Here is a 16,599-nt window from a genome sequence, read left to right as displayed (position 1 = left end):
CCCTATGCACAGAGCCCACGGGGCTCTGCTGCTCCCTCAGACCGGCCATCTCTACACAGCCAAATGGGAGTCTTGCTCTGTCAGTTAATCCTGATAGGAATTTATGGTTTAGAACATTTACAAATGGGAAGAAACACACTCAAGTACACTTCCACCAAGTTTGTACTATGGTAGCTGCGCACTACGCTGTGGTTAAACCTCTGTAGCCATTTTCAGCTACAACAGTGAGAGACTTGCTTAATTCTTGTTTTAAAAGACAACTTGCTTTTGCCTAGTCATTTACTTGAGCATAAAATCTAAAAATTACTAAGGTACCAAACCATGTTACAAACAGTATTTTTATCAGCATTATATTAATGATTTTGAGGCTTCTATTTTTAAAAACAGGGAACTGTGTATTTGGAAAAGAATACATTATTTATGCTGCAATAAACAATGCTAAACCATCAACCGCTTGTTATAATTAGGTGTGGGTGCACCATGCCATGCGTATATAGAGGTAGAAGGACAATTCTGTGCCGTTCTCTTCACACACCTTCACCAGGATCGAACTCAGGTAACCAGGTCTGCAAGGCAAGTGTCTTCGCCTACTAAGTGTTCTCACCTGTCTCTTCATTTGCTCGTGCATGTGTTTTTGGATATCAGGACACCTGGGTGAATGTCAAGAGGATAACCTTCCACCTTGCTTGGGTCAGGGTCTCTAGATGTTCACTGATGGGTACATAAGGCTACCTGGCCAAAGAACTCCTGGGGAGCCTGGCTTTCTTCCCACCTTGCTAAAGGTGAGCTGGAACTGCAGATGCATATTATCACATGCTGCTTTTCTTACAATTCTAGGGATTTCAACTCCACCTCATGCTAGCAAGGTAAATTATTTGACCCACTACTGAGGAGGGCACACAGCTAGTAAGTGTTCATAACCTAAAAGTTTATCTACAAAAAATAACAAATCAGAACCTTACTATAAAGATAGACAAGCACCATAAATCATGACTTTGTATATGACAGAGAAACAGAAGAAAAATACACTATTCAATTGTTCTAAGTATTCAATTGTTCAATGCTGGGAAGACAGCTCAGTGGTTAAAAGCACTTGCCACTCTTGTAGAGAGGGCTTCGGTTCAGTTCCAGGCACTTGAGTATCAGTTCACAACTGTCCAACTCAAGTGCTGGGAGATTCAATGCCCTCTTCTGCTTCCATAAGCACAAGCATGGGTGTGGTACAAGTCACAAACACTCACACGCAGTCCAAGTGTACATACATATACATATATACATATATATATATATATATATATATGCACACACACACACAAACACATAACTGCATACTGACACACAATAAAATAAAAAATTGGGGGTAGGGGCACACTGGTTGTAAGGGCTCTTAACCTAAATTTAATCTATAAGAAATCTTACTATTATTATTACTTGGGCAGCTGAGACAGGAGGATCTCTACTTCCTGGAGAGCTTTGGCTAGCACAAACAAAATCAAATAGACTTCATTTCAATAACAATGGCAACAGCAATTGTCCTGTCCAGATTAAACCAAAGTACCTGTGGTATTCTTAAGAAACCTTTTAGTACTCACAAACACAAGACATACTGTTACTATAGGCTAAATGAGGAAATTTATTTTTGTCTTCTGTTAAAAAAAAAAAAACTGAGAGATAAAGACCAGAAATAATCCAAAATGTCCTATTTCTTCACCCTGGACCTCCCCTCAATAAACTCATCTAAACCCATCTACAAAATCATGACCAGTTCCAACTGTGACTCAATTAGTTTCATCCCGTAATTTTTTTCCCTTTTCTGCAAATATTGTTGAACTACTTTTGCTTCTAACTCCAAAGTATGGCTCCCTAGTCTTTTCCAACTTAATATAAACTTTACAAATACAATGACTTGTACTGGAGCCTAACAATAGGCACTTGAAGGGCATGTACAATTACACAGGATACTGGGTGTATACACAGGATATATACTCCGTGCTTACTACTGTGTTAAATCCACTTTAAAAAGGCAATGTTTCACATCCTATTCAAAGTCCTGTGCAGTCCGTAGAGAAAGTCACTAGCATCACCAACAGCACTTAACCTCACTTAACTACTGTGACACACTTGTCCACATCTAACCAGTGCTTCCAAAAATAATGTCACCATTACTAACTTCTCAACGTGTCATTAAAAAAGACAGAGCGAGAGAAGGGAGGAAAGGGAAGACACTTAAAAGGCAGGGTCTCAACTGTGCGGCCCTTAGATGACCATACAGAACTTCCTACTTAGACCAGGCTGGCCTTGAACAACAAGAGATTCTTTGCCTGCCAAGTCCTGGGACTAAGGGAAGATGCCATACATGGCTTCTTCCTACTTCATTGGGGAGCAGAGAGAAGACTTATAGATAATGAATGACTTCTAAATTTAAAGTTTAACCCAAAGGAAAAAAATTAACTTTTTTTTTTAATCAGAACAATGTTATATTATTTGTTTAAATTTGCTCATGCATTCCATTGGTTACAGGTGACTGACAGTTATATTATCTGTTAAATTTTGTAACAAAATTGTTCTCAAATCAGGAAAGTAGCTTCAACACTTAGAGCTATAATATTTGTAGGTCTTTTTCTTACCCTAGGTAGTAAGTAATATTGCTTAGTGCATAAGTGCTTACTACAGGGCCTGGCACATACCAAGTACTCATCAGCAGTTGCTGATGTACCAAGTTTCTACAATAGACTCTAAACCCCCAACTTTAACACAAGAAAATATTCTCTTCTAGTTATGTAACTTGCATTAGAAACCTGTAAGATGACTTATCTTGGGTTTAAGTAAAACTGGGTTTGGGGAGGGGCGGGGTTGTTTTTGTTTTGTTTTGTTTGGGTTGGTTGGTTTTTCGAGACAGGGTTTCTCTGTGTAGCCCTGGCTGTACTGGAACTCACTCTGTAGACCAGGCTGGTCTCGAACTCAGAAATCCGCCTTCCTCTGCCTCCCAAGTGCTGGGATTAAAGGCATGCGACACCACTGCCCAGCTCAAGTAAAATTGTTTTTATTTTATAATTTTAGTAACTTTAACATAACTTAAATGTATCTGCATATTAAATTTTCAAGAAATTTGCTGACTTAAAACTATAATATCTTCTAATGGGAATTCTCTCTAAAGGATTATATTTTTATAATGACAAGGTAAAAGAAATATGAATTAAGTTTTTTACTATAACTAATGTACTACACTCTGCTCTCTGAAAGGAATATTACTTTTCATGTTTAAAATCTCTCTAAATCTATAATAGTTTATCTTTTTAAAAAAATTCTTAAAAGCTGTAAATTAGTTATTTTTTAAATTCCATTAATCAAAAGATACATATTTTAAAGAAGCACTCAAATGTAACTTTGAATTTCAAATTCTAAGTTACAAAATTACAGGACTCAGTGAAGATCACAGAAACAAATTTAAGCTTTGTGTTCTGAGCAAGGTACTCACAGAATTATTATAATTTTTGAAAAAAATTATATGACCCCAATTTTTATAAGTAAATTTATTTAAATTTGCTTTCTCTGGCAAAAGGCTAAGGCTGATTGCTATGCCCTTATGGTCTCAAAGGAAACAAATAAAAACATTTATTCAAATGTGCAGTATATTTAAATCTTTTTAATGAACTTTGTTCCCCCTGTAATTTATTCTTCCTACCTCCTGAAACAGTAGTTCTAACCAGAGGCAATTTGGGCCTCCTGGGGACACTTAACAATGTCTGGAGACATATTTATTATGGGGAGAGTGCTACTAGAAACTAATGGGAAGGGGCTAGGGGTTGTGGTAAACATTCTGTAAAAGACAAGTACTAACACAAAGAATACCGAAGCCAACATGTCCAAAACACCAAGACTAAGTAGGGATGTTAGTGCTCAAAAGGGCTTAGAGAAGCAGCGTAATATAACTGCTCTATAGATGCCACTAAAGTGGGGGCTGTGTGCAAACCACAACAGGCATTCATGTCATTTATTAGAAACAAACAAACAAACTCCAGGCTGTGTGATCTTGGGCTACCCTCAAACCTCAGTTTTATCACCTGTGGAAGGGGAAATCAATAGTCCTTTATAAAACTACTATAAAAGGAGGTAAAAATAACAATGTACTTAATGAAACCTAACATATCAGATATAGATACACACACACACACACATATATATATACACACACACGCATATATATTTATATATACACAAACACATACATATGCTTCTTTCTTGAAATGATCACTGTTATTTCTGCTTACTGAAGCTAATAAACAAACCATTCAAAGATTTGATTTACTTTGTATTTGAAAAATATACAATATGAAAGTATAATGAACAATTTTCACGTCTTTATTTACACATCATTTCTTCCTTCTCTCAGGATAAAATAAAATTGATATTATCCATAATAATGTATCTTAGCTGAATCTTATTTCAACCTTCAGAAATCCAAAGGGACACAAAAGGGGTAAAGTTTACAGTCAAGATTTATTAAAAGCTGTTTATCTCATATTCAAGAAAAATAAAACCAGACAAATGAAACGTGAAACTGTTAAGGGTTGGTGGTAGAGGGATGGTGTGGTAGTAAAGTGCATTTGTTGCTTTTCAAGAGGACCTGGGTTCAATGCCACTCGTCACCCACCACCCGCCACACACAACTTTATCAAATGGAGATGTTAATAACCTCATCTGGAGGAGATCCACTGCCCTCTCTGACACCCATTAGTACCCACACATTTATGTAGCATCACACACATACATATAAATGAAAATAGAAATAAATCTTAAAACATGAAAAGAAAAACTTGTTGTGGTAGGCTGTGGTGGTGCATGTCTTTAGTCACAGCACTCACAGGGCAGAGGTAATCAAATATCTTAGTTCTGAAGCTGCTCTCATCTACATAGCAAGTTCTAAGCTAGCCAGAGCTACTTAGTGAGATCCTGCAGCAGACTCGGGTACAGTTTCCTGCCCCCAAAGCAGCTCAAAACCATCCTCTAACTCCAGTCCCAAGCCAGCCTATGCATATTTTTGGACTCTGAAGGTATTAGGCACTAACATGGTACACAGGCACACAAGCAATCATACACATTAACATAAATATTTAAGGAGAATAAAATACATACTTCCTGGAGCTGGAGAGATGGCTCAGGGGTTAAGAGCTCTTCTGATGATCCTGAGTTCAAACCCCAGAAACCACATGGTGGCTCACAACCATAAGTAATGAGATCTGACTCACTCTTCTGGTGTGTCTGAAGACAGCTACAGTGTACTTACATATAATAATAAATAAATCTTTGAGCCAAAGCAAGCAGAGGTCCTGAGTTTAATTCCCAGCAACCACATGATAGCTCACAACCATCTGTACAGCCACAGTGTACTCATACATAAAATACTTACTTTCAGTTTTTTTAAGAATTAAAAAGATTTGTAACACAACTACAGGTTACACAGAAACATACCAGTGACAGATGCTACATACTCATTCACACTGCCATAAAAATGATGATAAAATGAGTATGGTGAAGCACACCTCTAATCCCAACACCAAGACACACAGACAACTGATTCACGGCCGATTTCAAACCTCAAGGTGGTAGAGAGTCAGTTCTAGGCAAAAAACTGGTACAACATTTCAAAATCAAAAATAAAAGCAAGACTTGGGACCACTTTCAAATCTATGAAATCAATTCTCATTTCAGATTAAAAAATAATAACGGTTAAAAAAAAACAAATTTTAAGTCATTTCAGATATAACTTGACACAAAATCCTTAATTTATCACTTATGGGAAAAGGCTCCAAAAATTCACGTTACTTATGTACAATTACCAAGAAAGTAAAAACTAAAAAATTAAGTTTTGCAAAAAACTTTAAATATAAAGATATCAAAAAACGAGTACAGACATGTTCATATTTAAAATATGAATTCTGGTTTGGATTTGCATACATAATATGCAATCCTGGTTTGCATAAATACATAATCTTGGTTTGGTTTGCATACATAATATGCAGGGAGAACAAAAACACAACTGAGAGATAAGTAATGGATGACTAATAAGCTGTTTATAAACATTTAACTAAGTAACATGAGATTGATGCTAAAAATTACAACACCAAATAGTTTTCTAGGATTGTAAGGTACTTTCTCTCTCACTTGTCACTTCTGAGTCTGGGACAAGGCTCAGAAAGTGAAGGTTGCTGCCACCTGATAAGCCAAGGCCACATAGTATATACATGTATGTGCTACTGTACAAGCCGTCTCCTCCGGAAAAATGCCCAGCATGATAACAGACAACTGCAACTCCCAACACTTGGGAGGCTGATCTAGGAAGATCAAGACTCTGAGGCCTGCCTTGGTTACAGAATGATCCTGGCCAGCTTGGACTACTTAATAAGCCCTTGCCTTTAAAAAAAAAACAAAAAGAAAAACCAAAAAAAAAAAAAAAAAAAAAAAACCTTAAAAAAAAAAAAATGAACAGATGTCAATCTTAAATGTACCAGCACTTCAGAGCACACTCAGAACAACTGTTCACAACACTTGGGAGTTGAGAAAGAGAGGGCTGCAGGATGACTGAGGGGCAAAGAAGGCACAGACCCTTACCTGAGCCAACTGGAGACGAGCCAACACTGAGACTCTGCAAACTCCCGTTCCTGAGCAGTGTAGGAGATTTCTGAAGACTAGAGCTTGTTACACTTCCTGCAGCTGATGCTACGGATGATGTTGGTGAAGCAGAAGAAACTGAGAGGTGAGAAACATTTTCTTGATTTTTGTTTCCTTTGGGTCGGCCAGGGCCATGTTTGCTTTGCTTATTTCCTTTTCGTTTCTTTTCCTTTACAGTTTCTTCTTCTATACCAGAAGTCTGAGCCCGCTTATATCCTGCTGTAGGGAGGCTCGAACTACCCAACTCTCCAGGTGAATTGTCAAAGCTTTTAGACTGTGAAATAACAGTTGAAGTCACAGGGTGACCAACTAAAGAGCTAAAACTGTTTACTCCCGCTTCCTGGCTTCCAGACTCTCCTTTATGTACATCTTTGGTCGATGATGACTGCTGGGTATGAGTGTAACTGTCATTTCGCAGATCTGAGTCTGTAAAGCTTAAGAAGTCCTGGGGAGACTGCACTGAACTTCCAGAAGATGACTTTACACTGCCTGGAGTTCCTGAAAAACTGCCTGTAGCAAAATATACACAATCCAAAAAAAAAAAAACAAACAAAACAAACAAAAAAAAAAAAAAAAAAAAAAGGTGGAGGAAGAAAAGTTGGATAAAATGTTCCTTTAAGCAATAGACAAATTACAATGATCAAAAAGGACTTCTTAAGGTAAATTACAAAACTTAGGTTATTACTATGTAACAAATATGAGAACGATTACTACACAAATCAACTTTACCTCTAAAATTATCTTTTAAAAATTTGTCAAAGGTAGTATCATACATTAGCTCTTAAATTGTAGCCTACTCCTGAGACTAACATTTATCAGAGTTTCTCTATTCCCCTCTAAACCATTAGAAGCATTATACAGGAAAGACTGAACAGATAAGAGTGTCTGACAAAACCACAACGTACTCATTCTCCAGGGGACTGTCTTTTTCAAGCATGGAGATACAACTGTAAATGTTACAAATTATAGTAAAACTGCAAGACATTTCTCAGGTTATAAGTTCTAACAACAGGCCTTATCCATGATTATTCAGCCAAATATATCCACCCATCAAAAAAATATGGCTTCATGTCCTAGTTCCACCTTATATTCTCCTTGTCCAATTTCCATGAAGCTTCATAATGGAAAACCAGCCATGAATATCATCTTATTGATTTTTAAAATGAAGGATCATGTGGAGAGATGGCTCAATGGTTAAAGAGCACTTGTTCCTCTTGCAGAGGACCCAAGTTCAGTCCCCCAGCATCCACATTGTAGCTCAGAACATCTGTAACTCTAGTTCTAGGGATTCTGATGTCCTCTTCGGACCTCTTCAGTGATGTACATGGTATACACAAAAACACTCACACACATAAAGCAAGAAATCTAAAAGCAAAAGTGAAAGACCATGGGAGAGGTAGCCCCTCTCTCTATGCCTCTTTCCAACTGCTTACTCTAGCCTCACTCTCAGTCAGAAACCACGTGGCAACCCCCAACATTATGCAGTTTAAGAACCTCAAAGTCCTTGTCTGTCTGGTAGAAAATTTCCCTGGGAGGAGACAATTTGATCCATCACTCTCATTTCAAAAAACTTTCTTCATGTTTGCCAAATGAAATAAGCCACTAAACAGACTCAGCTCTACCGTCTGTCTCATTAACTGAATGTTAGGTAGGTCTACGTGACAGAGTGCTTGCACAGTGCACTAGGAACACCAAAGCACACACACACAGAGAAAAGCAGTATTCAAAAACCAAATACTTTTAAGAACTTGGTATATTTAACATTTCTAAAATGCACAGGGCACAGTAATCACAAGCATGAGAATCTGAAAAGCCCTATCTTCATCTTGATACTCTCAGTTATGTAACTATAACACATTTTTCTACTATGTCCTAAATATTCCAAAAGGGATAGAAGCTAACTTTTCAAAATGGATTAGCACTTTATAAAAATAAAAACTTAAGAAAATAAGGCCTAGCAAGCCACACTATAATCCCTGTACATGGAAGGCTGAGGAAGAAAGATCAGAATTCACATAGGGTACTAAAGGCCACCCTGGGCTACATCTCAAATTAAATTAACTGTTTTAACAGTCTTATTGTTTGAATTCTACTAATATAATATTCATTCAAGATGTGAATGAAGTTTCAACGTAAGGCTAATTAAGGCTTGATTAACTTTCAGAATGGTATAAAAATAATTTTTACTTAAATATAATAGTGACTCTGGCTGTTTTACCTATGCTTACATAACTTTTTGTTCTAAGACTATATGCATTCACATATACCAGAGAACTATAAATCTGTGGCTCTAAATCACTACTAGTATGAAATATATGAAAAAAATCTTAATGAAGGGTCAACAGATTAGCAACCTACTGTTTAAATATTCTTGCAAGGCTCTGTATTTAAGTGTAACAAATGCAGTCTTTTGTATTCACTTCTAGGGAACAACAGACACAAGTAAACAAGCTATTTTACTTTCCCTCCCAAATTTTAAAATTTCTGATTTTCAAGATATATGCTCATATTTAAAATTCCATAAAACAATCACGTAAGTGTATATATTCTGAAATTTAGCAGTATGCCTATTTTCCATAAAATGACACAAGCCCAGTTAATATTGAATTTCAGTCTAACACCCAACAGTATTTGGAAAACACCCTAAGATACTATATACTGTGTACACAGGCAGCCTGTTGATACTGCAGCTGAGTAAAAGTCTACTTTTTTTTTTAATATCAGATATTTTCTTTATTTACATTTCAAATGTTATCCCAAAAGTTCCCTATACCCTCCCCCTACCCTGCTCCCCTATCCACCTACTCCCACTTCCTGGCCCCGGTGTTCCCCTGTACTGGGGCATATAAAGTTTGCAAGACCTAGGGGGGCCTCTCTTCCCAGTGATGGCTGAGTACGCCATCTTCTGCTACATATGCAGCTAGAGACACGAGCTCTGGGAACAACAATATGAAAAAGTCTTTTAACTTCAAGCTTTGTAATAAATGCATTGCTTATGACGTATCACTATTTAAGATCTTAGATTCCATAAAAGTTGCTCAGTTCTTATTCACCTACTAAAATAAAGTTTTATTAGGAAAAGTAAATAAAAACACATAGAAAGAAAATTCCTATTCTTAAAAGAAAACTACATCTGTTTTTCTCCACAATCTCTCTATTCTATAGCCATTTAAACATTAAAATTATAGTTTAAAAACATACGTCATTAAATATAAAGAGAGCAAAAGTTCCAGAAACATTTTAAAACATAAAACTACTTTTGGAAATAATCCTACACTATTGACTAATGTAATCTAGAATAGTCATTAGTTATTAGTATGACATAGCATTAGTGAAAACATTATAATACCTTGTGGAAAGGGGCTAGATGCTGACACAGCTGTTCCTGGATTTCTTCCTGCACCAGGCTTCCTTCCCCTTTGACCTGAGCTGTGAGCTGAAGATTTCTTCCCTTTGCCCTCTGACCCTCTAGCCTCTGAAACATCTTTTCCACTAGAGGTATGGGCAGAGACTTCCTGGAAATTTGCATTTGTAAATCTTGCTGCAGTATCTTCCAAGCGCTTCAATGATCCAGATATGGAGTTGTTGCTAGTGCTTGTATAAGTCTAACATTTTGATTTAAAAACAAACAAACAAACAAACAAAAAAACCAGAAAGTAAAAGGAAAAGAGAACTAATTATATTTGGCTAGAGAAAACAGTACGAATAAGCACTGAATTACAAACGTGAATATTTTCATTATAAAGAACTCAGGCAGTCTAACAAAGAAAATTATGCAACAAAACATAAAAACATGAAGTCGACTTGAACCCTTTTGGGGGTTGTTTTGCAGTCTCCGGGATCAACCCCAGGGCCTTCCATGTGGAGGCAATCACTTTATACTTCCTGACTTCTTACATAGAACAGCACCCTACCACTTTTTTTTAAACAATAATTGATAACTGTCTGAAGATCAGACTGCAGCATATAACAATTGGCCTTAGTTATATACTCTAAATAATAAACAGAAATACCAAAGATATTTATTTCTCAAACATTATTTTCATCAAGAATATACTTTTTAAAAAAATTATTTCTTTCAACAAGGTGATAGGCTCATTTGGGTCTGTAACTATGGAACCCTTCACAAGCCTCATGCCATCCTTGTACAGGGGCCAAGCTACTTACTCTTCTCTACATCATTCCAATTTTAGTGTATGTGTTGTCAAAGCAAACACAAAAGCATACTACTTCCCAGCCGTGAGACGACAAGCTATAGTGCTTAAAACACAAATCAACAATTAGTGAGAATGAAAGAGCATCATCAATCCAGTAGAGGACCACACTCAAGACTGGGATACAAGGTTCCATTCTGGGATATAGGAGAGATACTAAGGTGAGTATGGAGGAAAGCAAGCTTTAAAGAGGAGAGTGATTCAGCCTTTGAAACATATGTCTCTCTCTAAAATTGAAGGAAACTTACATGATGTAGTTAGGACTAGAAATAAGCAGATAACTGCTCAAACAACTTTCTGGCTTTACAGACCATCTTAAATACATGTATATCCAGACACTGACAAATGAAGGGTGGATGCATTTTAAACCAGACAATGCTAATTAACATGATCCATAGCATCCCTTGGGAGCAAGAATTTTATTTCAAAATTACACTCACAAGTATCTGAGAAGTCTAAATTCGCTTGACTAGCTTGAGCTACCATTAAAATTTTGAATAAATCTTTGTAACGTATCTAATATCAAATTTAAAGTGAAAATGAAAAATTTTAAAGATACAAGTATTAACTTTCACATGTAACACTTTGAATAAGAGTAAGTTTGAAATTGAAAAATAAAATCAATTTTCAAAATGATTGTAGTGATTTTGGCAAATTCAATGGTCAAAAGAAGGACTAGGAAAAATATTTTAAAAATCTAATAATTTGGGGGCTGGAGAGACGGCTCAGCCGTTAGCCCTGACCTTTCAGGTACAGAGTCTAATTCCCAGTAGCCACACGGTGGCTCACACCCATGTGCAATGGACCTGATGCCCTCCTTTGGTGAGTCTGAGGGCAGACAACAACAGTGTACTTGCATACATAAAATTTACTTTTTTATTCTACAATTCTGCTACCACTGTATCATCTCTCTGCCAATAGCACATCTCAACAGTAAGTCTAGCATCATCTCATAAAAACAAAACAGTCAGTGCCTTATTCAACTATAATCCACAAACAAGATCAAAAATGAAAGGCTTCAAAGTTTGGCAGGAAAAAAAAAAATACCTTTTAACAAACTAGTAACATTAAGCTGATGAAACTTCATGGCTTACTTTAGAAACATGAACATTTTCCAGGCTGGGGTATCAATTTGGAAACTACCCCACCACCTTCCTTTCAGATACTTCTCCCCAAAGCTGAGGTTCAGCACTGCTCACATCTGATCCTTGTATGGCCTAGTGACGCGTAAAGGCCATCTAGAAACCACAGTGGTACTCTGACTCCTGTGCTTTGTTCAAGCATCCAATAGAGGATGAAGCAAAAACTCAAACACTGTGAATGAAAATGCAGTATTCACATCCAGAAGACAATTTTCAAAAGAGTGCTAACCAACTTTCTCAATTGTTTTTATTCTAAAGTCTAAGTGTATCCATGAATGAGGGATGGGGTAGTTAGAGAGCAATAATAATTAAAATTCAGTGACAAAAAGAAAAAGAAAAAGAAAAATCACATTGAATAAGGCTAAAGTGGAAAATTCCAGCTTCTTTGGAAACTCAGTGATATCATATGATGTTTTGCTGAAGCAGACACAAGAGAGGATATAAGTAGGAGCCCAGACAGCTCTGCCTCGCTGGTTTGCTGATCGCTGCATTGCTGATCTTAGTTTGCCTTGCATTGCATTGCTGATCTTTGCTTGCCATGACTTCATAGAGAGAACCTTGCCAAAGAACTTCTGGTCAGCCAGGCGTGGTGGCGCACACCTTTGATCCCAGCACTTGACAGAGGCAGGCGGATTTCTGAGTTCAAGGCCAGCCTGATCTACAGAGTGAGTTCCAGGACAGCCAGGACTACACAGAGAAACCCTGGGCTACAGAGAAACCCTGTCTCAAAAAACCAAAAATAAATAAATAAAAACCTTCTGGTGATATTCTGGGAGCTTCTTGCTGCTTCCATGGACTTGAGCCAATTGGTGGAGCCTTGGAGTCTGTTCTCCATTGAACTGCCTCTGCTGAGTTGTGAGTCGTGACTGCCAAGCAACTGGACTCCAGCTGCTGGTTCGTGTTGGTATTTGCTAGAAGACTGGACTGCTGACAAAGAAAACTGGATGGCCCCCCAAAGAACTGCTTCTAAACAGGCCCCTTTCTAAACATCTCCCTTTGCCCTGTAAACCTTTCTTTTTCACTACCTCTGGTGGGTGGTGGGCTATAAGGGAAGCTGAGTCCTTTAAGAACCCTTATTAAAGCCTACATGAAGTAACTGAAATTTTACTTTAATTCCTTTTTCTGTACCTTCTAAGTTTTCCAAAAGTATCTGACTTTCGGAGAAAAACAATTAACTGATGACCTTACTTCTAAGTATTCTATAAAATGAACTACCCTTACCCCCAAAGACCAAACAAATTTCATTCAAAGGGATTTTGAATTAAACGCCATATTTTAAAGGTATCTCAAAAGTGCTTGATTAATAATGTGCTGCTGAGGTGGTAACTTCTACTGAAATTTCATGTGAACATTTAAAATCAAAGAAGAGAAGTTTAAAGGTGGAGGGAAAAGTGGGACAGAACTAAATAGGCCTGAGAATTCCTCTCACCATAGCAGAGAACCTCCCTCCCTCCAAGGATGATCTTACAATATAAAAATATCGGCTTTTCATGCAATTTCCAACACAAGAAGGAAACATACTTATTCAGTACTTGGTGGAGTTTGGATTTCGAGTGTCTCCCAAGGACCTGTATGTTAAAGGCTGGCTGAGGCATGTGCTGGAGTTGCTCAAGGTAACGGAACCTACAGGACATAGGAAGGGCCCAGTGGACAGAGGTTAGGCAGCAGAGACACTCAGTCCACAGCCCCTATTCACCTTGAGATGAACAGACAGCCTCCACCTCATGCAGGCAAAAAGGAGGCCAAGTAACTACAAACAGAAGCCTCTGAAACTATGTGTAGAAACTTCTCTTCCTTATAATGGTCCCCTTGGGTATGGCATCAAGTGATATAGAAAGCTGGCTAACATATACCTGAAAGAAGGCAGTGTTTCACCTGTACATATAAAGGTAGTACAGCAAGTGCATGTTTGCTGCCTGCCTGCCTGCCGAGTTCAAAAGGGGTCAGATACCCCTGGAATTACTCTAGTTGTGTGTGGTTGTGAGCCATCATGTGGGTGCTGAGGATTGAACCCAGGTCCCCAACAAGAGCAACAGTGCTCTTACCACTGAACCATGGCTCTAAAACAACCCCTCCCGAAGGCCTTTTTACAAATACTAATGTGTTTTTTAAATCTTCACTTGTTTTTATTCTATGTATGTGGGTGTCTTGTCTATGTACCACAAGTGTGCAGTTCCTGCAGAGGACAGAAGGCGTCAGATCTTTTGGAACTGGAATTACAAATGGCTGTTACCCACCATGTGAACACTAGCAACCAAATCTGGGTTCTCTACAAGAACAAACAATGCTCTTAATTACTAAGCCATCTCCCCATCTACATGACACAGTCTTTGTATGCTATCCTCTAGAAAAAAAACCTATTTGGCTATAATGAGAATCCCTTTATGCATGCAAATGTTGACCTATTGTGATTTACAAGCAATTTAATAATTAAGAATATATTTTATGCAGGGCATTAGTGGTGACGCACATCTTTAATCCCAGGACTCCAGAGGCAGAGGCAGGCAGATCTCTAGGAGTTCAAGACCACCATGAATTCCAGGACAGCCAGGGCTTTAGAGAAACCCTGCCTCGGGAAGAAAGCCGCGCGCCCCCCCCCCCGTGGGATTTTTGTGGTTCACAGCCAGCTATAATCATTGGGCTGCTGATAAGATGCAATACTAATATACCTAAGTTGTAACTAGGTGCAAAAAGTATTCACTACTTCAAACAAAATTCTTAAATTTATAATGATGGAGTGACTCTTCCACAGAACCAAAATACAGCCCTTATAATTTTATTTAAAAACCATGCTGGTGCCTTACTGTTGCCCAAGGAAGGCTCTGTCATCAACACTAGCAAGAAAACAAAAGAAACGCAACCATCCTGAGGAGGTGCAAACTTAAAATGTCATCGTGCACAATAGTCTCGACAGATTTTCCCTAGATAACCAGGAGAGCCAAGTACAGGAACGATCTTGAGTCAGAAACAAGAGTGGAGAAAGATTGGGTCACATACTTAGTTCCAAAACAGCCAGAACTATGTAAATAGCCTCACTCTGACCTCTACATACTGTATGTAATGTAATGCAATACAACACACACACACACACACACACACACACACACACACTTAAATTGAAAAAAAAAATAATATAAAAGCCACAGGCAAAATGGGTGGACACATGTTATATAACTACTCCTGGCCACATGCCATTACTGTGGTTTTGTTTTTGTTTTCTAATAAATATGCCCTTCACCTGCATGTCTGTTGCAGGCCTGTAGGTCGTTCTGCCTACTTCTTTGCAGCCTGTTTGATGGTCTGTGTGTGTATCTTTATGTCCACCTATGTTCAGCCCAGAGCTGCCTGACAGAGGCTGACATCCTGAAATTACACTTCATCTGCCTATAGTTCCTCCCATGATCCCAAGTGTCCCAGATGCTCCTCCTTTCCCGACTATGCAGTTTAGACTTCACAGTCGTGCAAGCATCAAGTCCTGAGTGGCATGGACTATAGGACTATATGATACTAGCATTGGGAATACAAAGACAGACAGACCCCTGAGCTCACTGCCAATAACATTTGCTGTCTCAGTGAGTTCCAGGTTCACTGAGAGATCCTGGATGAAATCAAGAGCAGAGTAATAAAGGAAGAAGACTTCTGACCCTAGCCTTCACATCCACGCATGTGTACACATTCACACACATTAAACACCCCCCCCCCCCGCGCGCACAACAAATGGGCTCAACACATGGTCAAAAAACAAGTCATATACAAAATATAAAAACCTATCAGTAAATTACAAACAAATAATCAATATATATGGAAGATATTTCAAAAGTAAATAATACACTTCGAATTAATGGGTTAAAGAAGAAATATAAAGAAGAAAGGTATTTCCTATGTATTTCTTAAAACTGCATAGGAAAGAAAACAAACAACCGAGGTGAAAAGTAATCTTTAGAGACAAACGTCTATCAATAAATGTCTCTAGTCTAGGAGTTCTAGTTTACACTCCAGAGGAGCTAAGTCTTTAGTTTATCCTAAAACAAGTGAAAAGCTTAACAAACTGAAAGATTATCAACTCTTCTGTTGTCAGAGAAGAACAGCTTACCTCAACAGAACACTGGACAAGGTCAAGCAGCCTAAACTAAAACTGGGGAATTGTCAGAAGTTAGCTATTCTATTAAGTAAGCTATTCTGGAGTGTGTCCAGAAGACAATTACATTTGTGAATTTTACCTTAATAAATTCTAGCAGGTCCTCACAGGGAATTTAGGAAGAAGACCTCGCAGTGCTTCACAGAAAGGAACCGCTGGAGAATACTTAGAAATTCTGTTCTAGTTTTTTTGTTTGTTTAATGTTCTTGATTTATGGTGGGGTGGAGTCTGCTAAGGTGAATGTACATGTGTAGAGGTCACAGGAAATTTTTCTCCAAGCTGGTTCTTTCCATCCACCATGGAAATCAACTCATGTTGTCAGACCCAGTCCAAAGCATTCTGTTCTTACCAAGTCTTACCTTAGAAGACAGCCAGCTAGCTATGCCCTGCTATGCCCTGCTATACCCTGCTATGCCCTGCTATGCCCTGCTAT

General features: G+C 38.0%; 1 protein-coding gene and 1 non-coding gene across 14 annotated transcripts in view; both read right to left on the bottom strand.

Moving 5' to 3' along the window:
- Mllt10 (MLLT10 histone lysine methyltransferase DOT1L cofactor) overlaps nt 1-16,599 on the bottom strand; it is a 144,466-nt gene that overhangs the window by 39,536 nt on the left and 88,331 nt on the right. For all 13 annotated transcript variants that reach the window (XM_021195224.2, XM_021195229.1, XM_021195228.1 and 10 more), the window contains 2 exons: nt 10,022-10,277; nt 6,613-7,182 (listed from right to left, as the gene is read on the bottom strand). In XM_021195224.2, coding sequence (XP_021050883.1) covers nt 6,613-7,182; nt 10,022-10,277 — 826 coding nt within the window. The remainder of the gene's footprint in view (nt 1-6,612; nt 7,183-10,021; nt 10,278-16,599) is intronic.
- Nucleotides 10,780-10,889, bottom strand: LOC115063661. The gene has a single exon (XR_003843547.1). It is a non-coding gene; the product is annotated as a U6 spliceosomal RNA (small nuclear RNA).

This window comes from Mus pahari, chromosome 3 (assembly GCF_900095145.1).
Source record: "Mus pahari chromosome 3, PAHARI_EIJ_v1.1, whole genome shotgun sequence".
Taxonomy (NCBI): Eukaryota; Metazoa; Chordata; class Mammalia; order Rodentia; family Muridae; genus Mus; species Mus pahari.
The sequence above is the reverse complement of the archived record's forward strand: the minus strand, read 5'-3'. Positions and strand labels throughout refer to the sequence as shown.